Raw genomic sequence first — 27717 nt, forward strand, 5'->3', positions numbered from 1 at the left:
CTGACCCTCCTCAGCTCTAGCTCCAAACCCCGAGGTTACTGGGAGCAAATGATGTCACAGAAGGTCCAGAAAACGTGCTATCCCCGCCTCTCTCCACCGAGGGATTTCCACCAGCTCCCAGGACATTGGGGTCAGGCACAACGTCCAGTGACACCTCGTCGTGCCCGACACCTCCGGCACGGCTTTGTCATCGACGCGCTCTCCAGCCACCACGATGGGGATCCACGGAGACCGGGGGTCCACCGTCGCGCCTGCGGCGTGGGAACTGGAGCCTGTGGGTCAACCCGCTGTGGACGCAGGTGTGGGAGGAGGAAGTCCCGTGGACGTGAACAGTGGGCAGGGAAGGGCTGAGTCAGGGCCACGAGGTCCCCTGATCCCGCCGGAACCACCCGGAGGAGCCCCTTCCTCATGCCGTGGGCGAGGACAGCAGTGCACAGTAAATTCTGCGCCACCCTGGGAACTACAATGAAAGAAATACAAAACGGATACAACCCTGCGCGCACAAGCTTCCGGCTGTACGGCGGCGATGGATGTTGAAGCTCAGAAACACGCCCTGACGGGTGGGGGTGCAGCGAAGGAAGCGTGCGGCGCTCGAGCAGGGGCTTCCCGGAAGGGGCTGCGGCGGGGCCACCCACGAGTTAGGTGTAGTCGAGGAGGGCTTCCGCCTTATCTGCAAAGCCTTAGTGTTTTTTCCCCCAAGAGAATGTGCTCGTTTATTATTTTTATAATTAAAAACAAAGGAGGAGCATGAGCCGAACTCCAGAGGTCACACTGTGTGACTCTTCCTATGAAACGTTCTCAAAATGACAACGTGCGGAGATGGAGAACATTGGTGGCTCCCAGGTGTGGGGCTGGTGGCCATGGGACAGGCCAGCGTGCTCCCGGTGTGGGAGGCTGCAGGAATCACCATGGGGACGAAAGGGCACATTGAGGCCAGGCCAGTTTCCTGGCCCTGATGTTGGACTGCAGCTGCGTAAGGTTTAATCGTGGGGAGAGCTGGGAAAGGGTATGGGGGGCTCTTTGTACAGTTTCTTTGCACTTCCTGCGAATCTATAATTATTTCCAAATAAAAATTAAAACAAACAAAAATAATTAGCCCCCCTGAGGCAGGAAGGCAACTGGGGACCTTCGAGAAACAGAAAGCAAACCAGAGGGGCTGGGACATGGGCGAGGGGTGTGGATGAGGTCGTGGAGCTGGGGTTGATCGTCAGAGCAACGGGGAGCCACTGAAGAGCTCTGGGCGAGGACAGAACATCGCTGATGCGCATTCTTAAAGCCTCCCCCTGTACCACCCGGAACCCCAGTCTGGGGCAAGAGAGAGGCTTATCTGAGGATTAAAAGAATAAAATGGGGTGAAAAATATGAAAATGCTCTGTGATTTGAATGCGTCTTCACGGCTACCAGCAACCTTACAGCGCCAGCAGGACAGAAAACCCGAAAGAATTCGATATTCAAGCAGTAATTGTGAGAAAACGAGCATTTCGCTGGACTTTCTCCCGTCCACTTAATGGCTGGGCGTGGCCTGAACCTGGCAGGCCACCGAGCAGGGCCCATCATTTGTTTTCGATGCTTGCGCTCTCTAAGGGCGTCCATCAGGGCCGGGGAAAGGACCATATTTTAAAATGAAAACAAATGGTTATACTCAGAGAGTCTCGCTCAGAATCACGCCGATGTCACAAGGGGAAAAAAAAGGTCAGATGAGAAAGTGAGCCTTAAAAAAATCCTTCCCACCAGGGGATACTGAGCTGGGCTCTAAGAGGGCGGTGAGGGGCGCCGGGCACGGCAGCCGGGCCTTGCCATTCCGCCCCCAAAGCAACACCCGCAGGTGCCAGGTAAATGCCAGCCGGAGCAGGAGGGGCAGAGCGGCGCAGATGCACCTCTCAGAGCAAGAGGGTCGCTGCCCTGGGGAGGGTGAAGCTTATTCGAGGCCTGAAACTGGGCTCGAGGCCTTCAATTACCGAGCGCATGCCCAAGGAGCCACCCAATAATCCATTTATGACTTTAAATAACTCTGGTGCCACAGGAAGCCCTCCTGAGTTTACAAAGCCACAGCGTTCAGCACCACTGCGCCCCATCGCGGGGACCCTCACGTCCAGCCTGACTTCGGCCCAGTGTTCATATCAGAGAAAATGAGCCAGGGCAGCGGGCCCTGCTGGATTACCGCCTTCACTGCAGTGACGCCTCCTATTGGCTCCTCGTGCTGCAAGCCAGTGCCCAATGCAAAGGGGGCCGGTCCACGCCCTAAAAACAGCCTCTCGCCTCTTTCTCTTGTAGCATGAAACGTTTAAAAAGGCAAAACAACAATACATGTCCACAGAAATTAGTAAAAGGAATCGACGGAAGCCTGTGTAGCTCAGTGGTTGAGCAACAGCTGCCCACATACGAGGTCCTGGGTTCAATCCTCGGCCCCTGGTACCTCCAAAAAAAAAATTCTATTAGGCAGACTTGCAGATATATCAGATATGTCCATACAAACATTAAATCAATCCCACTCCAATGTTAAGGGCGTGATATGCTGGAATACAAAGGTTGGAAGGTCTAGTCTCAAGCTAATGATCCCCGAAATGCTCTCACTAGAGCTTTTATTCCTATTATTATATGTTTAGTTCAATGTCTTAGAATACAATACTACAGATCTACCTAATCCTGAGAATTTACAAACGTCACTGCTAGACTAAAGGAAAGGAATGAGTCAATTTAAAGGAAAACGCGAATTCCTCCGCGGTCCTGATTCTATGCGCCCACCTCCGGGTCCACGCCAGGCTGCCCTGCTCAGGAGCGGCGAAGGCTCCTGGAACTGGCCAGAAGGACAGAAAGGCAGGGGCTTCTGGGAAAGCACGCCCTCCTTGAGAGGAAGGTCATAAAATCGAGTCTGTCCCTCAGGCTGCAAGAAAACAAGCAGTGCACCTCAAAGGCCATCAGAAAGGACCCCGTGGCCAGGAGAGCAGCGAGGCCCAGGACGGAGCTGGCACCGCGGGGCTGTGGGGGACACGGGCGAGACTGGCCACCGCGGGAGCCACAGGCCATGGGCCCGTCCCCTGGCCCCGCCCTACCTCTGGGCTTGCTGCGTCCTTGCTCTTTGAGCCAGATCCCACAGGAGCTGCTCTTTCAGCCCTAACTGTAATACCTGAATGGCCAAAGACTGGGAAACCCTGCCCTAAATTCTGGATCAGACTTAGGTATCTCCTGGGCTCAGGCTTTAGGCAAAAGCTCTGCAAATCAAAGCAATACGTATTTTCTAAGATACTGTGCTACTGCAATCTCTACAGGAAACCAAGAGATACACAGACAGAGCGATTGGACACAAGGAAACAGGCGGGCAACTGAGGTGCAGAGAAGAACAATGTTTATAGGGAAAGGGGAGGCAATATGAGGTGCAGAGGACAACAATGTTTATAGGGAAAGGGGGGGGCAATAGGAGAACAATGCTTATTCATTCTTTCAAAATGGGCTCCGCTCCTAATGAACTGGGAAGACCGTGACGTTCTGAAGACACGGAGACTCGTCAGAAAGGTCCCTGCTCTCAAGAAATCAGAACAGAGGCAGGGAATAAATAAGGAAACAGAATGTGCAAAGTACGTTCCAGGTGGACAAGCAGGGAAGTACGGAGGATCGAGGTTGGTGTAGGTACAAGGAGCTCAGCAGTGCAAAGCCAGGGCTGGGCTGTGTCTGACAGTGGACAGGACCTTCTGCTTTCTGGTTGTTTGCTCCTCCTCAGGTGGTCTCCTCTCTGGGGGAACTGAAAGGCACGAGGCTAGCGTGGGAAGGAGCGTCTCAGCGGCCCGGAAAGGGCTAGATCAGACCTAGAAGAGCGGGTGGAAGCCGTGGGCTGCTGCCGACCGAGTCTCGTGTGTAGACGTTAAAGACGGCCGTGTGTTTTCTACCCGGCACTGGTCCGCGGTCCCCTCATCTGTAAAACGGGGAGGGGTCCTGCCTCACTCTCCAGGCTGAAGCTGAGAGGGACGCACAGCGGGGAAGGGGCTTTTGCACAGCTATGCAAAATATTTACTCGGGGCTCACGACAGGCATAGGCTCCTCAGGTACAAGTCAAAGATGAGTGAATTGAGGCATTCAAAGGAAATATCTGGAATCTGCCTAAGGCATCAACCATAAGACAAGCCAATGTCTTCCTGGGCGCAGAGGGCCGCGGGCCATTTCCCCAATTCTTGCATTTCGTGCTCTTTCCACAGTCAGGGTGGAAGAGCTGGCGGGAGTCCTGGGTAAAGCCGCCTGGCTTCTGCGAAGGCACCTGAGTGTGGCTGGGTGGTCGCAGCAGGTACGGCCAAGAGGTTCTGGCAGGTCTCAGTTTCAGCTGAAAACGGGTCCCTTCCCACTCGCTGTTGGGCCTGGACGCATTTGCAGAGAGCTGCTGAGCTGGGGGACGAGAGAGGCTCGTGCACCCCCAGAAATGGCTCCTGCTCCTTCCACTGATTGGGGAGCTCTGCTCAACCGCCGCCCCCAGGTGCACAACCGCAGCTTCTCTGCCTTAGCGAAACCCAGGCGGGGTCATCCTTTTATCTCATTCTGATGCCACAGGAGATCTGATCATCTGAGCCCCCTCAGGAAATACTCCATGCCAAATGAAATCTGAGTGAGGTCATCAATTATGAAAATTCACAATGCATAATTATAATAATTACTCTGATCACATAAACATTATACCACCATGAATAATTGAATAGGAATCGTGCTTTTGGAGAGAATGGCAATTAAAATAAAACCCAGGGAGGTGACGGGGAGGATGGAGGAGACGCAGGCTCCGGGAGGGCTGTATCGTCACCAGAACGTTCCTTCCTGGTTCTGAAGAATTAGCCCCGACCTGAGGAGGCTGAGAAACAAACAAAGACTGCAGCCGGCAGCCCGAGCGTTTAGCAACAGGCTCCATTCCTGAAAGCGGAGGTCAAGAGCTCAAAAAAGATGTGTTTTTTTTCCCTAAATAAAACAAGTTCAAGTTTTGCTCTTCACAAAGAGAAATCCCTACAGCAGAAGATCCTACTGGTTTTAGGATGCAGAAGATGGCACCTCGCAAGTGCCCCAAGTTCTCCGAAATTCTGTAGGGAGCGAGCTCCAGAAATAAGGCCAGCTCTTCTGCAGCCCCACTGCTGTGTGTGCAATTAACACAGCGTGGGGTGTGGGGGGATACCTTGTCATGAAAGACAAGGAAGAAAAAAGACTACTCACCCTGTGTCTTTCAATACTCAACACCAGAAGTTTTGTCAGTACCTTATGGTGAACAGAAACATTTTCTGCATGAACCAGTCTCCTGCGGTGACAGTGAACGGCCACTGGGAATGGCTCTAGAGTGGGCTGACCTCAGGGAGAAGCGTGCCAGCTGCCTGGGATCCAGACTGGAGGGGAGCCTCCCTGCTCCATGGTCTTCTAGAAGCTCCATGGTCACAGTCACACCATCCCTTACCATTACAAAAAGCTGACCTAGGATTGCGCTCAAGGGATTTCACACTTTTTTTTCCATCAAGTTCAGTTGTAAGAAATGCACTTTACAATGCACCCTGGCAGACGCATACACAGAGTCCTTAGCCTGCTCCTCTGAAATGCACTGAAAGTTTCTATTCTATTTATTTAAAGCAAATGCAAGTGGAGCAGGCATAGCTCAGTGGCTGAGCACCTGCTCTGCACGCACAAGATCCCGGGTTCAATCTCTGGTACCTACTAAAAAAAATTGCTAGTAGCAATCTGGAAGCTGATTTCTGTGGCCATAACCCAGTTTTATTGATGCATTTAATACAACCTCAGGAACTGCCACTCTGTGCCCAGCACTGTTCTGGGCATCGGGGAGAGATATGAGCAGTCTCCAACACCTGTTCAATATTGAGAAAAGGGACAAGGATTCCTGTCCTGTGGAACTTACATTCCTGTGGCGTGAGTTAGGAAAACTCTGCTGCCACAATTCCCACATCAACTTGGTGAGGAAGCTTGGGCAGGGATTATCAACCTTTAACTGACCCCAAAATGCGTTCAGAGAGAAGGGGGTACACACTCCCCCTTTGACACAGCACACATCTGATGGCATCTAATTATCTTATCCACAGTCTCATTTTGGTCTTTTGCCTGCAAGAAGCAGAAAGCAAATCTGAGCATGCCTAAGCAAAAAAAAAAAAAAGCCATATTATCAGTCAGGGACCAGCCAGAAAAACATAAATCACTCCAGTTATCTCAACAGAGGGGCTTGAACCCCAGGAGTCGGATACATGGGGATACAGGGGGCGTGTGGCAAGATGTCCCCATACGAACAACGCTAGCAGCCACCCCTGCCCCAGGGACGCAGTGGGGGCAGGTGGTGCTACGAGGCCCAACCAGGAAAGCAAAACTGGACCCAGAGAGAGGGGAGAGCCGGGTGGGAGCCAGAGCTCCCGGGAAGGTGCAGCCGAAGCTGCAGGCGGGACAGAAAGCAGAGCGAGGCAGGCGGGGAAGGCTTTGGCTCGGCGCCTCGTTTTCCCCCAGGGCCCTGCCGGGCCTCCTGATGGTCTGAGGGATCAAGCCCTGAGAGATGTGGCTTCTCGTGACAAAGGAGCATCTGCCTAAAGCAGGGCTGGGTCAGAGGCAAACAGTCCACTGCCCAGCTGCCCCGTGGAGGCATTCCAAGACGAACAGGAGAGGAGCGGCAGGAGGCCAAGCCCGAGGACACGGGGCCTGGGGGTCCCACGGGCTCTCCAGCCCGGGCACGCCCCTCGGCTTCGCCCCCTCTTGCCTGGTCAGCATCCAGCTCCTCTTCCCTGACCAGCCTCGCTCACAGAGGTGGCAGCCTGGCCGTGGGCAGCTCAGAGCTCAGCTCTGGCCACTGCAGATGGGGGCGAGTGTCGGGGCTCTGCCAGGCGCCAGTGAGCGCAGCAGAGACCGCTTCGACAAAAACGGGAATTCGAGGCCATGAATGAAATGCTGGACATGCGTGAATCCAGGGTTTCCGGTGAGGCCGGGAGGCCAGCCCTCGCCGCACCTGCAGGGTTCTCCTCTGTGTAGGTTTTGGGCTCAGGGGCCCCCCGCCCCCGAGGCCTCGCTATTGGGACGTAATAATCAGAGGAGGGTGGCTGGGTGCCATCAGGACAACACACCCGCTGTTTGTTCACGATGGGGCTCGTTGGCTCCAGGTCCAGGCGACGCGGAGAGCTAATCAGAGCTCACGTTTCGTGCTAGTCCACGGGGCATGGTAGCAGTCAGGGCCGTCGGGGTGCTGCCCCAGGTAGCCGGGCTGTGCTGCTGCAAAACGCAGCTGCCCAGTCACAGCGGCGATGCACGAGAGCCCGCTGCACCGGTCAGCAGGGGTGGAGCACACGAGGGACACGGCCTCCGCTTGCACAGCCACCGAGATGGCGAGGAACACGTGGGCGATTGCGCGAGTCCTCTTGAAACTTGCCTGGCAATGACAGGTCACTTCTCCTTGCATGCAATGGGCCAAAGCAAGCTGGAAGGCCACCAGTGCTTCAAACTGGGATGCAAAGAGCAGAAAGGAAAGGGCTGTGAGCCGCACAGGGACTTCCACAGCCTGTCAGCATCCGTGAGGGCCATGGGGGGTGAGAAAGAGGAGAGGCAGTTCCCCTAAAGAGAGTGGGCTTGACTGCCAGGGGAGCACCCTGTGGGCACAGCCTGGAAGGTGCCCAGGGCATCATGCTGCGACTTCAAAGATGTTTTCCTTTTCATACACAATAAAAACCAGTTAACTACACGGAAGAGACCACCCCAGCGTTATGGGGTCCGCGAAAAGGCAAGAGTTGGTTTTGTTCTTTGTTTCCTTTTCCAGGGGAGAGGAGATCTCTAAATTTTTCACTTTATCTTCTTATATTTCTTTCACCTTCAAAGCTTTCAAATAAACGTCAAAATCCTTTTCCCCACCCATTCACTGGCTTGTAAAGGTCAACGAATTTAGTAATTTCCCAGACTTTGATGACAAAAGACAAAAAGGTATATCCTACCTTTTTAAAAAGACCACACAATTTCTTTTCCGTTCACTAGACATTTTAACAAATATCTAAGAACCGATGATCAAATTGGGTTTTTAGAAGGATATTTCTAACAAAGAATGGCCACATGTCCCTGGCATACAATAGCTATCTGTAGCCAAAGTATTACGTCCAAAATAGCTCTGTATTCTAAGTGCAGGGCAATATCTAGGATGGACGCAACTTTAGGAAAGCTGGTATTCTGCCAACAATTTCTATCTCCCCCCAAATAAAGAAAAAGAAACGATAATTAAAACTATAACGTAACTCCATAGAGAAAGTAGATGAGCGACTACCAGGGCAGGGGAAGGCAGAATGGGGGTGACTGCTGACGGGTCCCGGGGCTTCTTTCAGGGATGACGAACATGTTCGGAAATTACACAGGTGATGGCCGCACGGCTTTGGAGATAAACTAAAAACCAGGGAATTGCACATGTTCAAGAGGCGAATTTTATGGTATGTGAAATATACCTCCATTTTAAGAACCCATAAATAATCACTCTAAGTAATAATAAAATGATGAATACTAAACCTAAGTTATAAATAATAATAATCTCTAAAAATAAAATGCTGCCTGGACCAGCGAGGGCTGGACGTCACAGTCCTGGGGCAGGTGATCTCCTCACGGGCTCCCTTCTGTGACACGGACGGCAGGGGTCCCCAGAAACCCCAGGAGCTCCTGGTGCCCTCTTTGCCATGCCCATCTGGAGGACGCAGTGCAGCTTTACTTCACCAGAGGGAGGGAGGCCATCTCGCGCCAGCACCCCCAACTTCTAACCAGTGGGTCGTACATCGGAATTCTGAGACAGGCACGCATTCAGAAATGCAACTGCGAGGGAAGAGGACCTGGCTCAACTGATAGGGCATCCATCTACCACATGGGAGGTCCACGGTTCAAACCCCGGGCCTCCTTGACCCATGTGGAGCTGGCCCATGCACAGTGCTGATGCGTGCAAGGAGTGCCGTTCCACACAGGGGTGTCCCCCGCGTAGGGGAGCCCCACGCACAAGGAGTGCGCCCCATAAGGAGAGCCCCCCAGCGCGAAAGAAAGTGCAGCCTGCCCAGGAATGGTGCCACACACATGGAGAGCTGACACAACAAGATGATGCAACAAAAAGAGACACAGATTCCCGGTGCCACTGATAAGGATAGAAGCGGTCACAAAAGAACACACAGTGAATGGACACAGAGAGCAGACAGTGGTGGAGGGGGAGAAATAAATAAAAAATAAATCTTTAAAAAAAAAGCGCATCTGTGACGTTTTAATCACTCTCATTAAGACACTGGACCTTTACCTAGGCGTTATGTTCCAAGAACTACAGAAGACAAAGTTCTGTTTGTTATTCTCTCGGTTTCCGGTAGACAGAGCAGGACTCTCAGAGAAGGAGTGGAGAAAAATCTCTGACTTTTTGTACTTATCTGTAAAGGACACATATGTTTCCAATTGGGAAACGCTGACTTAGACAGTGGTTTATTTATCCCAGCCCTTGAACGACCTGGTCTGGGAAGGACCGGCCACTTTGATAAAATTCAGAGAGGGTGGCCTCTGCAGGAGGATGGCTCGTTCTTCATTCTCATTGTCTCACTGTGTTTACAGGACTGCAAAGAATGCCTGGCTTTGTCTTTGTCTTTCCTTTTCAAAATTTCAGGAAATCATCCTTCCACCTCTTCTGGAAGCTCTGGCTCCAAGTTCAGGACTGGGAGGCCATCGGGAGATTCAACTCTTGGAGAGAAAAGGTAGCAGGTAGCAGGTGTACCTGCCGCATGCTCCTGTCCGTGCTGGGGCCAGGGCTTGCCCGACTGTGGTGTGCGAGGTAAGGCTGGTGGACACAGGTGGACCTTCAGAACCGCTATCAGTGAGGTGCTTGGTTTAATGTTTACTGGAGAAAATGCAACCAGCATATAAAACACTGACGTTCACGGAAGTTATTGCTTAGGGCTCAGAATAAAAGAAAAGATACGAAACAGAGAAAAAATGTTATTAAGCAAATGGAGATGCAGAAGGTTCTAATATATGGTAAAGTATTATGGAGAATCATACAGGAAAGTGCAGATTCGAAAACATTGGCTTAAAAGAGAATGAGTGGGACTCGGTGTGGCTCAACTGATAGAGCATCCGCCTACCATATGGGAGGTCCAGGGTTCAAACCCCGGGCCTCCTGACCCATGTGGTAAGCTGGCAGTGCTGATGTGTGCAAGGAGTGCCGTGCCACACAGGGGTGTCCCCCGTGTAGGGTGCCCCACGTGCAAGGAGTGCACCCTGCAAGGAGAGCCACCCCATGCAAAATACCACAGCCTGCCCAGGAGTGGCACTGCACACATGGAGACCTGACACAGCAAGATGACGCAACAAAAAGAGACACAGATTCCCAGTGCCGCATGACAAGGATGCAAGCAAGCAGACATAGAAGAACACACAGCAAATGGACACAGAGAGCAGACAATGGGGGGAAAGGGAGAGAAATAAATAAAAAATAAATCTTTAAAAATAATAACACACAAATAAATAAAATATAAAAAAGTACCTTTATGATATGTTGTCAAATATTTTAAAAAAAGAGAATGGCAATTTTCTGACTTTGAAGTTGGGGACTTAAATACACCTTTTGGGCATATTCCCTGTCTTTCAGAAAATCCTACAAAGTGAAATGTGTGTGTGTTCAGCAGAACCCCTCTAAACCAAGGACCCCCTATTCTTGGAGAATCTGTGACGTCACCACTACCCCAAGTGAAGACGTTAAGTGTTGTGTTCAGCCGTGCAGGGGATGTACTAGTAGGACTTTGTCCCAAAGAGTTAGAGAGACTTTTTTCCCTAAATCTGGATTTAGATTCCCTAGTGCCTAAAACCTAATGACTAGTCCTGAGCAGTGTGAGAGTGTGTGTGTGTGTGTGTGTGTGTGTGTGTGTGTAACCAGTATCTCCAGGGCAGGGAAGGCCAAGAGCTGGCCAGTGCAGGGGGCAGCAAGCTGCCGTGGTTTGCTCTCTCTCAGTAAAGGGAAGCTTTGGTGAGGAGCCTTCATAAAAGAGGACCCCCAGTGCGACGGCTGGCTCCAGGCTGGGACTGGATGGGGTTTGCCCCTAGGGCTGTAAGAGCCATGTACCCCAGCAGGAGGACGGGACCCCTTCACCCCTTCACCTGTCAAAATCCACAGCCCATCTCAGCCGAGCTGGGGGAAGGAGCAGGAGGCCGCCACACCTGGGAGAGAGCCCTGCCGTAGGCCTGGGCAGCAGAGAGGAAGGCCAGGTGAGGCCAGGTGAGGCCAGGTGAGGTCAGCCACAGGGGGAAGAAGGGGGCGGGCATTTTACTGGGCTGGGTGGGGAGGGACGGGGCTTCCTACAAGTAGCTTGAAGGCCTCCTGCCGTGATACTCCTACAGATGGAAGAGAGGAGGGGTCCTAAGATGACACAGGACAAATAATCCAAAGTCAGCACATCACGGAGGCATAGGCCGAGTCCAGCGGAATACGGCTACCGTGTAACATCGATATGGGCCAAGTTGGGGGGCACTGGACCAAAAACAAAAACAGCCTGAAGTCTTCAACAATGTCCGTGCTATAGAAGACTAACCAGCAATAATAAAAGAAACAAGCGAAGAAGGAAAATCGACGGAGGGATTGTTCCTGATTAAAGGAGGCTAAGGAGCCTTGACAGCTACACGCAGCTCCTGATCCTGTACTGGACCCTGGGCCAGGAAAGAGCCATTGAGAGCACAAGAAAACCCACTAGTCAGTCCACTGGCAGCATCAAAATAAAGCCGGTAGCAGGAAATAGTACTGCAACGGTATTATCTTCCTGATTTTTATCACCATGACATGATTCTCTAAGGGACTGTCCTTGTTTTGAGGAAAACACACTGAAGGGACATCATGTGTGCAATTTATAAGTGGTTCAGAAAATATTATATATAGGCCTAGATAGATACATAGACTAGAGATGCAGATATAGATACAGAGAGAGGGGTAAACACAGATAACGAGAAAAAGAGCGACAGAGCAAACGTGGTAGAATGTTACTATTTGGGGAGTAGGGGTGAAGAGCATATGGGATTCTTGGTACTATTTCTGCAACTTTTCTGAAAACATAAAATCATTTCCAAGTAAAAAGTTAAAAAAACACAAATCATCCTGCGCAGGACGTCCTTGGCACGCGGTGGGCTTGATTAAAGCAGGGCTTCTCCATCAGGGTGCCTGTGCCCCCCCAGGTGTGCCTGGCAGGGTCTGGAGACATTTTTGTCATGACTGGGTTTGGGCCCCAATCATCCTGCCCACTTTTGCACAAGGCAGTAATTAATTAGTGGGAGGGGTCCTGACACACAGAGGGGCACGGGCTCTCCAGGACATCAGACCCCACTCAAGCCAGTCAAGCTCCAGTTTCCTACCTGGGTTCAAAAAGCATCTGAGTGGTAACTCTTGGACTGGGTGTGGGCAGGTGAGCAAAGCAAGCCCCTCAGGGTCCTTCCCCACAATAGTTACACACGCATTAAGGAAAGCAAAAAGAGCCTTACGGAAAACCAGGGAGAGGTGGGCCCAGCGGCTCCCACCCCAGTGAGAGAAGAAAGCTTCAATCAAGTGACAGAGAATGTTCTGGAGATAGGTTCACACCCCAGCTCCTGAAGAAATGAGCAGTTAGATGCTATAAAAAATACCTTCTCTTTTCTTAAGTACTGCAACTGCAAACATAACGTGATCGAGTCTGCTTGGGATCTCCCAAGCCTGGCTCATCTTTTGAATCACCGGTGCGTGTGTCACGCTCTTTGCTTTACCCTGTGGACAAGGACCATTTTTTTTGCCAGTCAGGGTGGTGTGGTCCACAGTTATCTCTGTACAAGTGCTCATTCACCCTCAAAAAGATCTTGTCTTAGACAGAGGGTTGCGGCACCCCCTTGATTTGAAATGTATAGAATTTTTCTGAAAATGAACAAATAGTGAGAATAATGCAAATAAGAATTCAGACCAGGTGCTGCCCTTTTCCTTCACCTTCCAGTGCCATCAGGAGGGGTCTAGCAAGGTAGAAATGGGGATGCTGCATCGTGGAGCAGACTCAGAGCCTGAGGGCCATGCAGAGAGCAGGCACTGTGGGTGGGGCAATTTGGGGTGTCAGAGAATAAGCAGGGTGAGGAGGGCAGCTGGCACGAGCTGTTGGAACCTGAGTGGATCGCGAAGCGGGAGAAAGTTGGAATGGCAGAGTGTGGGGATAAGAGAAGGGAGTTACAAAATGTAGAGAAAGTGAAATCTGGAATAGACCATGTGGTACTGGATTAGAATTTGAGATAGTGTGAATGGTAGATGATAGATGATGATAAATAGATAGATAGATAGACAGATATAAAGAAACAGATGATGAGATAGGTAGCTGTAACAGATTATGTAGATGTGATAGACTGACAGATGATAGGTGATTATAGATGATGCATACAGACAGTTAGATACAGATAGATAATGTCAACGCTTGTATCACTATTTACTGCCTAGAGCGCCCAAAACGCAATGAGCACAACTAGAGTCTAGATCTTGGTTTCTAAATACCAATCTCCACTAAGGAACAAAGCTGATTCCAGGCCCAGGGTAGGACAAGCAAAAGATGACTCCAAAACATCTTCTTTCTATAAAGTAAGGACATGCTTAAAGAATAAAGACATGTCAAAAGCACACAGAAGCCTCATGGAAAGACTCCCACCAGCCCATCAAGAGAGACAATGATAGTAATGAAATATAAACCATGTAGTACAACAGGAGTCCATGAATTCATTCTGCTAAAAACAAAGGAAATAATGAAATTCAAATGTGGAACAGGAAACTTACATATTCTCTAAACATCTTCTTACAAAATCTTTATTAATTACAAAGGGAGAAAGGTAACTTTGCAATGGAGGTTCCTGGCAAACCCCACCTTAATCAACTGATCACTGCGAGGATCATTATACGACAAATTTAATTATGCATCACCCAATAAGGTGCCATGGGAAGGGCATAGAATCTGTTCTGAGATGCTCCTGGGGAAGATGTAGAGTCTGAATCCAGTCACAGGAAACATCAGACCAACCCAAATGGAGGGCCATGCCACAGAATAAATAACCAGGCTCTCACCTTCAAAAGTGTCAAGGTCACGACATTCAAGAAAAGACAGAAGGAACTGTTCCAGACTGAACGAGAACAAAGATGCATTGCCACGAAATACAATGCGCCGTTCCAAGTGAGATTGTTTGGGGACCACGGGCGAAGTGGAACGGGGTCTTAGGATCAGGTGGCAGTAACACAGCAACGCCGAGTCCCTGCTTTGACATTGGATTGTGATTTGGGAGGAGAATGTCCTTGTTTGTAAGAAACTTGCACCAGCTCTTCAGGGCTGATGGGCACCCAATCAGCAAGGGTCTCTGAAATGGCTCTGGTGGGAAATGCTCTTTGCACCTGCTCTTGAAAGTTTTCTAGAAAGTTTGAGGTTATTTCAGCATAAAACAATGACAAATCTCCAACCATCTCTACTACGTATGATACTTTTTATTTGTGTGTGTGTCAGTCTCAGGAGGAAACTGAACCCAACTCAGATGGTCAAGGGGCTGTAATGAAGGGACTATTGTGGAGAAAACATAAAAAGTGAGGCTGGGTGCCTCGAGATAAGGAACAGGGTCACATCCTTATCACCTGAAGTAGCAGAAGGAGAAGGCTGGGGAGAGCTGGAATTGTGGACAGGGGGTGCCAGGTAGGAACTATAGTGTGGGGGAGACACCCAAAAACAGGGAGGGAGTGGGGAATAAATACCCCAGCCTGTCTCTTCCCTTGCCCTCCAGTTTCCTGCCAGCACCTCCCACTGGACAACTCCAAATGGAACCCCGCACAGGCACCAGGCACTGCCACCTGCAGGGTTCGGCAAAGGGCGACTCAGAACATTGCAGGATGTATTTGGAGTGTTAGAAAAAGCCAAACACACCTTAGCCCATTGGACCCTTTTCAATAACTCAGTGAGATGTTTCCTAGCCCCAATGCACAGATACATAAACTGAGGCTCAGTGAGATTGAGTAGTTGTCCATACGTCCCCTCAGCCTGGTATATTGTCAAGGTCTGCTCTTGCCTCCCTAACAGGACTCTCAGGAGAGGCGGTGGACCTGACCTGCTGAGACAAGCCCCTTCTTAACTGCCCTTGTCTCTCTGGCCAGTACGCAGGCCCACCCCTTCCATCTGTCTTGTCTGGCCTCTGATATTGAAGAGCGGGCCGGGGTGACAGGCGAGTGACACGTGACGTTTGCTTATCTTTGGTTCGAGCAAGTAGGACACGTACTCAGGAAAACACATCTTCCTGCAGCCTCCTGTTGAGACAACTACCTCTGGGAGATTGCTGAGGACGTAAGAGATGTGGCTTGTTGGTACGACTCATCTCTGTCCTTTGTGCCAGTGCTGCTCAGGCCCCTGAAACTGGAGAAGTGGGAATATTTTTTGTCATCTTTTCTGACTCCAGTCAAGGGAAATAAATGGCACCCCCACTTCCTCTGCACCCCACTGTCGGCCCATATGGAATTGGCCACAGCTCCCAGCCTGGACATGTAAGGAACGTTATCATTGGTCAACCAGGGAGGTTGACCAGTCAGTGATGGGTGTGTGACCCAAGCAGAGGCAGTGAGACACAGGACAACCTTTCCTGGGGTTGTTGGGAGGGGGACAGTTGACCCTTCAAGGGTGTGAACCTGTGACCCCCATGAGCTACCTTGTAGAACCAAGGCATGAAGCCAAAGCTGTAACAGGCAAAGCCAAGAACTAAAATAAAAATAGAAATAAAAACTCTTCATTCATCATTGAACACCTGGATCAAGCCATGCCTGATGTCCACTAGAACATCTTCAAAACACCTGGATTGAGTCAAATCTGATGTTCATTAGAGTATTTTCATCATGCCGGAAAGAAACTTTGTACCATTATCAGTAACTCCCCATAATTTCAGGAGTCCTTACATTCTGTTATTAAGATAAGGTCCCAATCCAGAACGTTTTCCCCTGTTCACTGTGCAGTGCTGGGTTTCTGTACTAGGTTGACTCATCTGATGTGGCCAATTCTGGGAACCCACTATTCTCAAGGAAGGAGGGTCTCCTCTAGCTCACACGGAAGAGGCAGGGTACAGGTACATGGAGATAGCGAAGTGAGCATTTTGCCTCTGGCCAGCCCTGCAAACGGAGATGACAGTGTCAGAGCCTCGTGTTCTCGTTAGGCACATTCTCCCCCCAAACTCCAACAGGGACCCTGGCTCGAGAGAACAACAAAGAGAAGAGAGGGCGGCAGGGCCGTCCCCAGCTAGAGACCACTTACACGAGGGCGGCTATCCAACGCTTTTGAGCAAATAAATTTTACCTCCCCATTTTTCTGAGTCAGCAAGAGCTAAGTGATTAGACGAAAGAGAGATTGTGGGAAGCCAAAGACAGAATCGGGCGTTTATTTACTTGTTCATTCGTTCATTCATCCACCTGTTCATTAAATATTGAGGGCCTAACACATGCTAGGCACTAGAGCAGAAGCAAAATAGATGGATCCAACAGCGAGCCGAATAAAAGGAAAGGCTCTGCTCTCTTGAAGCTTAAATTCTAGGGGAGGGAATGACAGACATCCAAATAAGTCAAATCTTTGGTGTATCATGTGATGAAAAGTGCAAAGGAAAACGTCATAGGGAGAGTCCATAGACAGTGCTGGATTGGAGAAGAGACGGGGCCGACAAGAAGACTTCTGAGAGAAGGTGCCATCTGAGCAGAGACCTGAAGGAGGAGACCTGGAAGACACGCCACAGTGGACATGTGCAAAGGTCCCGGGGCAGGAGCCTGCCTGGGTGGTGAGGGCCAGAGTGGACACCATTAGGCCTGGAGCCGAGTGTGCACAGCGGCTGGGGGCCGGAGATGGTTCAGGAGGGTGGTAGGGGGTCACAGACGAGGTGGCACCTTGTAGATCACTGAAAAGACTGTGATTTTAGCTCTGAGCTTGATGGGAGCCTCGGGGCTGACACGATCCAAATGCAGAGTCAGAAAAACCTGCGTGGGAAGTTTCTCCCATGATGTGGCTGGCGTTTGCTGAAGATGATGGAATTTGTCATCTTCCCCTTGGGCTCTCAGAACCAAATAAAGAGGATTAGCAATAATCTAATAGGAAAGTGACAGCACCAAATCCTTCGCAATGTGTGTGCTGGCGGAGCAGGAGGTCAAGGCAGTTGAGAGAGGAAATAAAATCCCCTTTGCCCAAGACTGAATCTCCAAAGTCACGGCAGGCACTTGGGATGGGTGAGCAGCAGGTACGCGCGTGGGGTGCAGGCCTTCCCGAACTAGCGGGCGCTCTCCCAGCCAAGGCGCTGACGGCAGGCAGAGCTGTGGCATCACCGGGCGTGGAGGGGCGTCGGGTCCAAGGGCCAGGTGTGGCCAGGGAGTCCATGGCCAGCAGCAGCGCGTGGCAGGTGCCAGTGAGGAAGGGCGTTTTGTTAACGGGGCGTGGGGAGGGAGATGAAAATGTGTCTGGAACAATTGAACAAAGCTGTTCTCTGAGTCAAGACATCACTTACTGTTTAAACAAGGAAAACAAGGAAAGACAATGGTGACCAGGGGATGCACATGGACTAAGGAGATTTAAATAAATAGGAGAAAAGGGCATGTTTCTCCTTAGGGAGCAGGATGAACCAGTGAGCGGGGGTAGAACAAATGCCTCCCACAAGGAGACTCCCTCGGGGATTTTCTTCCCGTAAATGAGGACGGGAGCGAGGGAAGGCTTTCAGGGCTGTCTCAAGGGGCGGAGGACTCGACTCGCACAGGCTCCAGGAATTCAACCCAAATCCCATTCAAGTCCTGGGGAGGGTACTCGGGGAGAAGGTCAAGTTTCTTGGTCTGCAAGAGGGATGGTTGTTGAATGAATGAATGAATGCCAAAGCAAACCGAAACAGGAAAGGGCCCCGGAACTGGAGATGCGTCGGGACGCTGAGGAAGTGGCCCTGGATGCACCCTGGGTCGCTGGCCCCCGACGCGCCCGTGAGCAGCCCGCCACCGCGCACCTGCTGGATGGAGCTCGTGCGCCCGGCAGCCGCTGCCCTTCTCCTCAGAGGCTGCCGTGGCTTTGGGGCGCCCTTCCTCCCACCCTCCATGCAAATGGCCTGGTGGAGAGGCCTCACGGCCAGCTCCAGGGCCTCGTGTGGCCCCCGCCCTCGGGCACGGCGGCAGGTCGGGGCAGGCCGAGGACCCACGGTGGCCCCGGAGTCGGCCGTGACAGCTTCCCCAGTCCTCTTCAGAAGCCGCTTCCCTTCTGCCGGGTGTCCCGTACCTGGGGCTTATTTTAGGTGTGACAACCACCGGAGAGTGAAGCCAACCCCGAGGGCAGTGGAGCCAAGAGAGAGAAGCTGCCCCTGGGCCGGGCGCTGCCTGAAGGCTGTGCGGACTTTTCGGGACCTTACGTAGCTTACAGGTGCTTGGCCTCAGCTGGAGTTCTGGCATTTTCAACCAAAGGCGCAAGGCTAATCCACTGAGCATCGGGCGCATCTTCAAAGCAGGTGGGGAAACTTGTCGGGGGACCTCCAACACGACCTCTTGTTTCCAATGTCCACTATAAACAACACTCAGTGGTAATGAGTTTCTTGTTTGGGCTTAAAATCATCACTAAGCTGTGACTCAACGATACAGCCAGAACTAGGGTTTCATTAGGGGGCGGTGTCGAAGCTTCTTTATTTTGAGAATATAAGAATCCCTTATTACTCCAAAGAGTTGCTAATCAACTACAATGAGCCAAAGTGTTATGTCCACATTTCCACAGCATCGCGCGTCCACAGAGACGCTGGGGAACGCGTGGAAAGCAAATACGATAATTAAGGCGCCAGCGGGACTGGCTGAGCAAGAGGGACAGAGTCCGGTGCAGAAATGGGCGGGAAAAATCAGGCTGGAGGAGACCTGGGAGCTTGGCCAGAGGGCTGTGATGACCCCGGGCCCCGAGCGGGGAAGGAGTGCCAACGACAGGCACGGGGCATTCTTACACTAAAGCAGGTGGAATCGGTCTACGCTGCAGTTGAGCAGGAAGCACGTCAAAAGATGGCTCAGAATATCAACCCCTGCATCTCCATTTAGGTCCATAATAAACAGGCATCTCACACCTGACCAGTTTTTCCTATTCCCTGAGGCTGTGAAATGCACTGTTTGTAGAGTTTTAAAAATATATATTATTCTCAGTTATTTTTAAAGTCCATGCGTGGTTTCTATTGGACTGCATTGTGTGGTTCTGACCCACAGCTTGACTCGCACAGAGAGTAATAGCTATGTTTAACTGCACTTGTGCTATACGCCAGACCTAGTGCATGGAGAGGACCGACTAGAGCCTAACCCCACCCCCCAATTTTTTTTTCTTTTCTACCTGGAATCTATCAATGTGACCTTATTTGGATAAAGGGTCTTTGCAGGGAAGAGGACATGGCTCAGCTGATAGATAGAGCATCCGCCTGCCATGTGGAGGGTCCAGGGTTCAACCCCCAGGGCCTCCTGACCTGTGTGGTGGGCTGGTTCACGGGCAGTGCTGCTGTGCGCAGGGAGTGCCGTGCCACATTAGGATGCCCCCGTGTAGGGGTGCCCCATTAGCAAGGAGCACGCCCGCAAGGAGAGCCGCCCCGCGTGAAAAAAAGTGCAGCCCGCCCAGGAGTGGTGCTGCACACATGGAGGGCAGATGCAGCAAGATGATGCAATTTCCTGGTGCCACCTGATAATGCCAGCGGATGCAGAAGAGCACACAGTGAATGGACACAGAGAGCAGACAACAGGGAGGAAGGGGAGAGAAATAAATAAGCCCATAAAAAAAAAGGTCTTTGCAGTTAAGGACTTCAAAATGAGGTCGCCCTGGACTAGGGCAAGAACTGAATCCAATGACGCGTGCTCGTGCTACGGGAGGCCACATGGAGAAGGGGCCGGGACCCGAAGGGGAGCTGCTGCAGGCCAAGGAGCGTCTGTAGCCACCAGACGCTGGAGGAGGCCAAGGAGGCGCCTCCCGGGAGCCTCTGGAGGGAGCGTGGTCCTGCCGACACCTTGGTTTTGGATTTCCAACCTCCGGGCCTGTGGGACAGTAACTGTCTGTGGTTTTCAGGCACCCGGTGTGTGGTCATCTGTTACGGCAGCTCTAGGAATCCAGAGAACGTGCGAAGTATCTTAAGGCCATTGCTCATTGCATTTTCCCAACAATCCTGCCTATTAGGCGTATCGGTTTCCCAGCTGCTAAGACAAATGCCACGCAAGAACTGGCTTAACAACAAGAGTTTATTGACGCGCTGTTCTGAGGGAAGGAAAAGCCTGAAGCTGGGGCGCCAGCAGGACAACGCTTCCTCCCTGGAGACGGTGGCGTTCTGCGACTGGCTGCGGGAGATCCTGTGTCCTCGGCTTTGCTGTCACATGAAAACGCACGTGGCAGCCTCTCCTCCTCTGCAGAGCTGGGGCGACTCCCACCGTCTGGCCACCCCCGTGGCTTCTCCTTCAGCCACAGTGGACTCAGGCCCACCCTCATTCAGCCTGTGCTACCCCTTAGCTAATAACATCTCCGAAGATCCTGTTTAAAATCGGGGTCTCACACACATGCAGGACCGGGGTGGGGACCTGAACCTGCCTTTTGTGGGGCAGGAGATTCCAATCCCAACAGTAGGTATTGTTACCCCACTTGACAGAACAAAAGCCGAGGCTCAGGAGAGCTGTCATTTACTCTAGTTTTCACCACATGTGTCAGGTCCCAGAGCTGGTGGGACGGACGTGAGCTGATTTTGCATCCAGTATCCCATCTTTTGGTAAGAGATCTTCTACTTTGCTCTCAGAGGGGCACCATGTCCCACTGAGTACAAAATGGTGAACTGTCGATCAGATGTGCCTCACCCTCTACTAGACAAAGGTGAACCTAGCAACCTGGACCCACTCCTGGCTGCTCTTTAGAATCACTGGAAGGGCTATTAAAAGCAAAATGATCAGCTAACGCCATGCCCACCCCCAAACCAGCACTATCCACTGTCAAAGATCCTGATTCAATTGGTCCAGAGTAGGGCATGGAGACTGGAAGTTTTTAAGTTTTCCATGTGATTCGAACGTTTGGTCAAAGCCATAGGCTTTTTTCTCCATGGAATCTAAAACACAAGCATAGAGACAAAAGCAAATAAAATGGTAGAGACTCCTTTATCCCAACAGTGGCATCCTGAAGTAGTCAGACATTAATTATAAGCTCAGGAACCATGCATCTGGCAACGTCCTGCTCCAGGAACCTTCAGCTTTCCTTCAGCACCATGAGCTCCCAATCCCTCATTGCTTAGGTTGTGTGAACATAAAGGCTTCCAGAGAATTCAGTCAAGAAGTGGCAGAATAAAAGCTCAAACTTCAGCCCCCGTTTCTGGATACCAAGCCTGCCTAATCCAGAAGCGTAATTTCCCCATGTTGCTGACATGAGAGTGTTGGGGAAGAAAGAAAAACGTTTTAGAGAGAGACATCATAATCTCCTTCAAGTTTTGGGCTGCTTTAGGATCCCAATCACCTTCGAGTGTGAACCTAAGTGGGTTCCCGATGGCCACACTCCTAGTATGCCATTAGAAGCATCCTTAATCAGGAAAAAAATAATATGTACACACTGCAGACGGCAAGAAATCAGTCACTCTGGGAGAATGACTTGAAGGCACTGTCTTGGAAATTTTACTATTTCAAAACCCTGGCTGAGTTGTAGTTTACCTTTGGCTTAAAACTGCGTTCCCCTGGAAGGCAACAATTTCTAAATACCAAGGGTATACAAACAGGACAGTTCAGCACAGAAGTTGGGGGAGAATAAGGTTCTACAGAGAAAACAGTTTCAAGAATATTTTAAGTACTTACTCACATAGAAACATAGGCAATGTAATTAAACATATTTTTTATCCTTCATTAAAATATACACAGATAATCTGCAACTCATTTCTCTTTGCCATACTAAAGATATAAGAGTGCATGCATATAAAATGGATATACATAGGTTACTGTGTAAAAGACAGGGAAAGGGAATTGGGAATACACTCTTTCAGGATTCTTATACAACATGAATCAGGATAGCATAATTTGAAAGTAGGCTTAGATTAATTTAAGATGTATATTGTAAAACTTAGGGCAATAACTAAAATTAAATTTAAAAAGAGATGTAAATAATGGGCCAATAGTGGAGATAAAACAGAATCATAAAAATATACTCCAAAAGCAGGCAGAAAAAGAACAGCTAAAATATAAAGAAAACAATGAGAAAGAGAGTAGATTAATCCAAATAGATCAATAATCACATTAAATATAAATGGTCTAAAATACAATTAAAAGATAGAGATTGTCAGATTAGGTAAACAAACAACATGTAACTAAATGGTATCTACAAATAACCCACGTTAAATATAAAGTCAGAGAGGTTGGAAGTAAAAGGATGAAAAAATATGTTACTATGCAAAGACTAATCAAAAGAAAGCTGAGCTGGCTATATTAATACCAGATGAATTAGACTTCAGAACAAGGAATATTTCCAGACATAAAGAGGGACATGACATAATGATAAAGGGATTGATTTACCACAGAGCCAAACAATTCTAAATGTATGTGCAACTAAAAACACACTTCAAAATACATGAAATAAAATCTGACAGAATTGAAATGAAAGAACAGACAAGCCCACAGTTTGGATGGAGACTTCAACACTCCTCTCTCAGTAACTGATAGAACAAATAGATAGAAAATCAGTAGGGATATAGGAGACGTGAACAACACAACACACACTTAGAGAATCTTCTGACCTTGGGTTAGGCAAATATTTTTAAAATGTGACACTAAAAGCATGATCCCTAAGGGATGAAAAATAATTAAACCTCATTAAAATTAAAAGCCTGTTTTTCCATTGACGTATACTGGTAGACAACACCTGCAAAATACATATCTGATAAAGAACTTGTGTTCTGAATAGACAAAGCACTCTCAAAGATCAATAATGTGAAAATAAATGAAAAAATGGGTAAAAAGTTTGAAAAAGACACTTGAAAGAAAATATAAGAATGGCAAGTAAGCCTATCAAAGAATGTTCAACACCATTAGTAATGAAAGTGCCAGTTAAAACTTCATTGAAATATCAGTACACAACTATTAGAATGGTGAAACAAAAGCAAACAAAACAAAATGGATAATATCAAGTACTGACAAAAATGCAGAAACAATTGGAACTCTTACATGTTACTGATGGAAATGCAAAAATTACAACTGTGTTTGAAAAGCGTGCACAGTGTTACACATAATATACCACCCACTAGTCCCAGTTGTAGATATTTATTTACCAAAGAGAAATGAACAAAGTGTTCACCTGAAAACCAGTCAGTGAATACTTAAACTTTCTTCATAATTGCCAAAAACTGGAAGTAATCTGAATGTCCCTCAGCCCTTAAATGAATACACACAGGGATGCATCCATTGAATGCAGTATTATTCCACAATAAAAAGAAACACATGACTGCTACACAGACAACTGTCAAATGCATTATGCTAAGCGAAAGAGAGCATACTGAAAAGCTGCACACCGCATGACTCTATTTATATAGCACTATCAAACAGGCAAAGGTGTCGGGCCAGAGGACAGTCAGTGGGTGTAGGGGCTTGGGCTGAGGGGAGGAGGTGGCTGCCAAGAGGCCCAGAGGAATTTTGGGGGGCGACGGAGATGGTTTTGACTTTGTGCTGGCATTTCCATGTCTACGCTTTTGTCAAAACTCAAAAGAGTGGATTTTATTCCATGTGAGTTATAATTTACTAAACCCAAATTTGAAAAAAGTAGATGGCTGTAAAAATATTCTATAAATCAGGCCTTCCATTTCTTCCATTAACTCAGCAATACCCTCTTTCGCTGCCAATTAATATACTGAAATTTCATTTTTGTTGACCTTGACCTCTGCTTGAGGAGGTGCTCCCTGCTCATGGAGCTGACGCATCTGCCTGATTCTGGACTCACCTGTGATTCAGTGAACAATGAGCAGGGAGCTGAAGAACTGGAAGCAAAAACTCAAATGCCTGAGGAAAGGACCTGGCAGGTAAGGGGGGCTGGGTGGGCGGGGAGGTCTGGATAAACGTCCCACCCAGAGGGGGACGCCCCTCTCACCTACGCCCCTTGTAGCCAGGTAGGAATGTGTGGCCAAGGTCAGCAGCATGCACACATTGTTCAGAGAAGCTGGGAATCCTGATTTCTAAATGTGAAATCTCCCACCTGTTAAATACCGGGGCCCATCTATTGTTTTTTTAGCATTGTGTGGCCAAAAGATGCGATGATTGTTTGCAAGTGATAGTTGAGAGGGTTCACTGCAGAGAGGACCAGGACAGCTGCGGCTTAACGGCTCCCAAGAAGCTGAAACCCAGCAGGGAGCTCCGACTGGAGGGACGGGAAGGGAAGGATGGAGAAAACCAAGTGTGCTTTCCGTGCGCCAGGGCGCGTGTGTGCTGAGTGCGTGGCCCTCAGTGGTGTGGCGATCGCCAGTCCGATCGTGGGAGAGCCGAGCCAGGCCTGTCCACCCTGACAACCCACTCATCAGACTTGCCAGGCCCCAAATCTCTTACCAAAACCTCAGAATTTCCCAAAATCTGACATTCCAGATTCCTGCTCCCCCAAATTCATTTGTGGCTAATGCTGACCTAAAGTGACCTGAGGCTATGTTGCATCTTAACCATCTCTCCCCCTTTACATAAATACCCATGCTTCATATACAGTCACCGATGTTTGCAATCACGGGGTAAACTCGATGTTTGCGATTACGGGGTGAACTCCAGACCTAGTTTGGGGTGTCATCCATAAGTGGATATGGCCCTACGTTGCTTTTCTTTCTTTTCTCTTCTTTGTCTCTTTCTCCTTCTCTGTGTTTCTCTTTCTATTTCTTGCCTCTCCAAAATTTCGATAATTCTGAATCTTGAAACACCTCCGGCCCCAAAGATTTCAGAAAAGGGGGTGTGGGCTTGCCTAGCGCCCCAGGGGTGCCATATGCAAATGGCAACCATCTGGAAACTTCTGAGGGTGCCTCGGCCACCCCATGCCTGCCTTGCCAGGGTGGTCCATCAGCTCTAACTCCAGGAGGCTCTGCCCTCTCTGAGTCACTCAACTCTTACAGTGTAGGAGTAACTCCCTTCCTTCTACCTCCTGTCCTATTCGTGGAACCTGCTAAGAACAATTAAGTATTCTAAGCCCTGACGAACTGCAAAGCCTCTAAATCCGCAGCCTAAATATACCCTCAATTGGTATTAAAAATTGATCAGCCGTTGCAAGGGCTCCAAATATCAGCACTTAAATCCTTGCGCAAGAAGAATCAGAAATGGCATTTCTTCCTTTTCTTTTTTTTTTAAGGCAGGAGAAATTTGAACAAAGGTCCGAAAACTTTTCCCTCTGTAAGAAACCTTATGTAGCAGATGTTTTTTTTTTTTATTTTTATTTTATTTTATTTTTATTTTTTGAGAAGGAGGACTCAGAAGGGGAAGGAGCTGATGCTTTTAATCAAGAGAAAAACTGAAAAATATTTCACAGAGCACGAGGGCAGCTCCAATAGCCCCCGACTCAGGTGGTGAAAAGTGTGAAGCAGAAGCAAGGAGAGAAAACCGCACCAAATCGAGGGTGCACGAAACCAGTGGGCAGGGCCGCGCTGGGGTGCCCTGTGCCGGCACCCCACTGCACCACCCCCTGTCTGTGCACGCGGCAGCGTCCAAACAGCCCCAGCCCAGTTCTGCCATCAGACCGCCGCCCCCGGCCCCTTCCCCACGGAAATGTGGAAGAGCCGCTGCCCTACGTCAAAAGTAAAATCCTCTAGTTAGGGAAAGAAACGACCGGGAGCTTTCATCAAGCCAAGTCAACAGCACACTTTAAAAAGGAGCTCCGGTGCCGCTGATTAAACCGCTCCAGGACGCCCGTGTCACCTGAGGAGGGACTCTCTCCGCGGCGCAATGTCCAATGACTCCACCTGCTTCTATCCGTGAAGTCACTGGATCATCAAAGGACCGCGGCGAAGGGGTTTTTCGCAGGGCCACTTTACATTGGGGGAAACTGAGCCCTCGCCAGAAGGGAGCCCGAGCTGAGGGCAGGGGTCTGCGCGGGTTTTGCTGCTTCACCCAGAAGGGGCCGGAGCCCCAACGCCTCCCCCCGCACACCTGGAGCCCTCGGGAGAAAGGGACACAACGACAAATGGCAGTTGCGTCTCTGGGCTGCCTGAGAACCTACAGCCTCTGGAATTTCTCACGGCGCCCGATGACTTCGGGGAGCGAGCGCTACTTTTTAACACCATTTCGCAACTTGTCTCTCCCCATCCGTTCCCAGCCCGGCTTGGGGCGCTCTAGGCGGAGCGAGGCCCTGCTCTTCACCGGGTGCGATTCGCGTTGCTGCAACTCGGAGCCCAGGCTGCGGCCGCCGACGCCCCCTGCGCCCACCCGGGTGAGCCCGGTGCACCCGCCGCGACGCGGTCCCGGCGAGGGCGCAAGGACAGCGACGTTCTCGCTCCCGCTCTGTCCGGCCCCCACCCCCGGGCGCGCGGCAGCCGCGGAGGGCGCAGCCGCCGTGCCGGGAGGCGCGGGGCCTCCAGCCTCGGGGCCCGCGGGAAGGGCGCTGGATGCCGCGCGCCTGGGCCAATATCGGGCATCAAAGAAATCCCAGCGGCTCCCTCTGGGGCGCGCTCTGGGCGCCTGCGTTGGCTCCCCACTCTCTCCAAGCTCGGGGCAGCGGCGTCGTTCCCATTACAGAGACCGGGACACTGAGGCTGGGGCTGCGAGGAAGCCCGATTCCCACCGCGAGGCGCGCGGAGCCCCTGCCCGCGATCGCAAACCGCACCGGCCCAATCTGGGGTGCCTGGAGTCCCGGATTTGTGCCAGGCCGGGGCTCCCTGTGAGCTGCGCTTCGAGCGAGCCTTCTCCTGGGCCGGGATCGGCTCTCTGCACCCCACGGAGGGAGGAAAGGGCGCAGAAACCCGGGTGTCCCTCCCTGGATCCCCAGTCCCCCAGCTGGATCGAGCTGGGCTGCGGTTGAGACCCCAGAGTTGGGAAGAGGGGGTACAAGGAGCCTGGCCCCCTGCTCCCGGGTCCCCAGCTCCCCGGCCTGACTGCTGGCGGGGGGAGATCCCCTGGACCTCGGGGTGGGGGGCAAGCAGGGTCCCAGCCACGCCTCCTCCTCATCGCGGGCCAGCACCCCACCGGCGAGCAGTCCCGGGCTGGGATCCGGAGACCCCCGCCCCGCCGGGCCCGCCCATGCAGGAAAGGGGCCGCCCCGCGCCCGGCAAAGGCGCTCCGGCGCTGGCCGAGGCCCCCAGGCCGCCCGCACGCCCCCGCCGCCCCCGTCCGAGCCCCGCGGCCCCGGGGAACTTGCCGCGCGCCCGCCTTACCTCTGCCGAGCAGCGCGCCCAGCAGCAGGCTCAGCGCCCCGCACAGCGGCGCCGCCGGCCCGGGGGCCGCGCCCTCGGAGCGCATCCTCGTCCCGGCCGCTCACGCCGCCCGCGCGCCCGCGGCCCCCGCCGGCCGCCCCATGCCCGGGCCGACCCCGGCAGCCAGACGCGCGGGCCCCGCGCCGCCACGCCGCCCGCGCCCCGCCCCTGCCCGCCCCTGCCCGCCCCGCGCCGCGGCGGCTGCGCTCCCGCCCCGACAACTTTTCTCCAGCCGCAGCTGCCGCCGCCGGCGCTGCCGACCCCGCCCCGGGCCCGCCCCCGGCCCCGGGCCCCGCCCCCCGGCCCGCCCCCTCCCTCCCCCGGCGGGAGGCGAAGTCGGGGTGCGGGAGCCCAGCGCGCGCCTGGCGGCGGCGGGGTCAC

At 51.3% G+C, this 27717-nt stretch overlaps 1 protein-coding gene across 1 annotated transcript in view; it reads right to left on the minus strand.

Moving 5' to 3' along the window:
- Window positions 1–27439, minus strand: part of TMEM132C (transmembrane protein 132C) — a 377044-nt gene extending 349605 nt beyond the window's left edge. The window contains 1 exon segment of the mRNA XM_058281216.1: window positions 27298–27439. Coding sequence (XP_058137199.1) covers window positions 27298–27382 — 85 coding nt within the window. The 5' untranslated portion in view covers window positions 27383–27439.
- Window positions 27440–27717: the final 278 nt, after the last annotated feature.

The sequence above is a fragment of the Dasypus novemcinctus genome, chromosome 19, assembly GCF_030445035.2.
Source record: "Dasypus novemcinctus isolate mDasNov1 chromosome 19, mDasNov1.1.hap2, whole genome shotgun sequence".
NCBI lineage: Eukaryota > Metazoa > Chordata > Mammalia > Cingulata > Dasypodidae > Dasypus > Dasypus novemcinctus.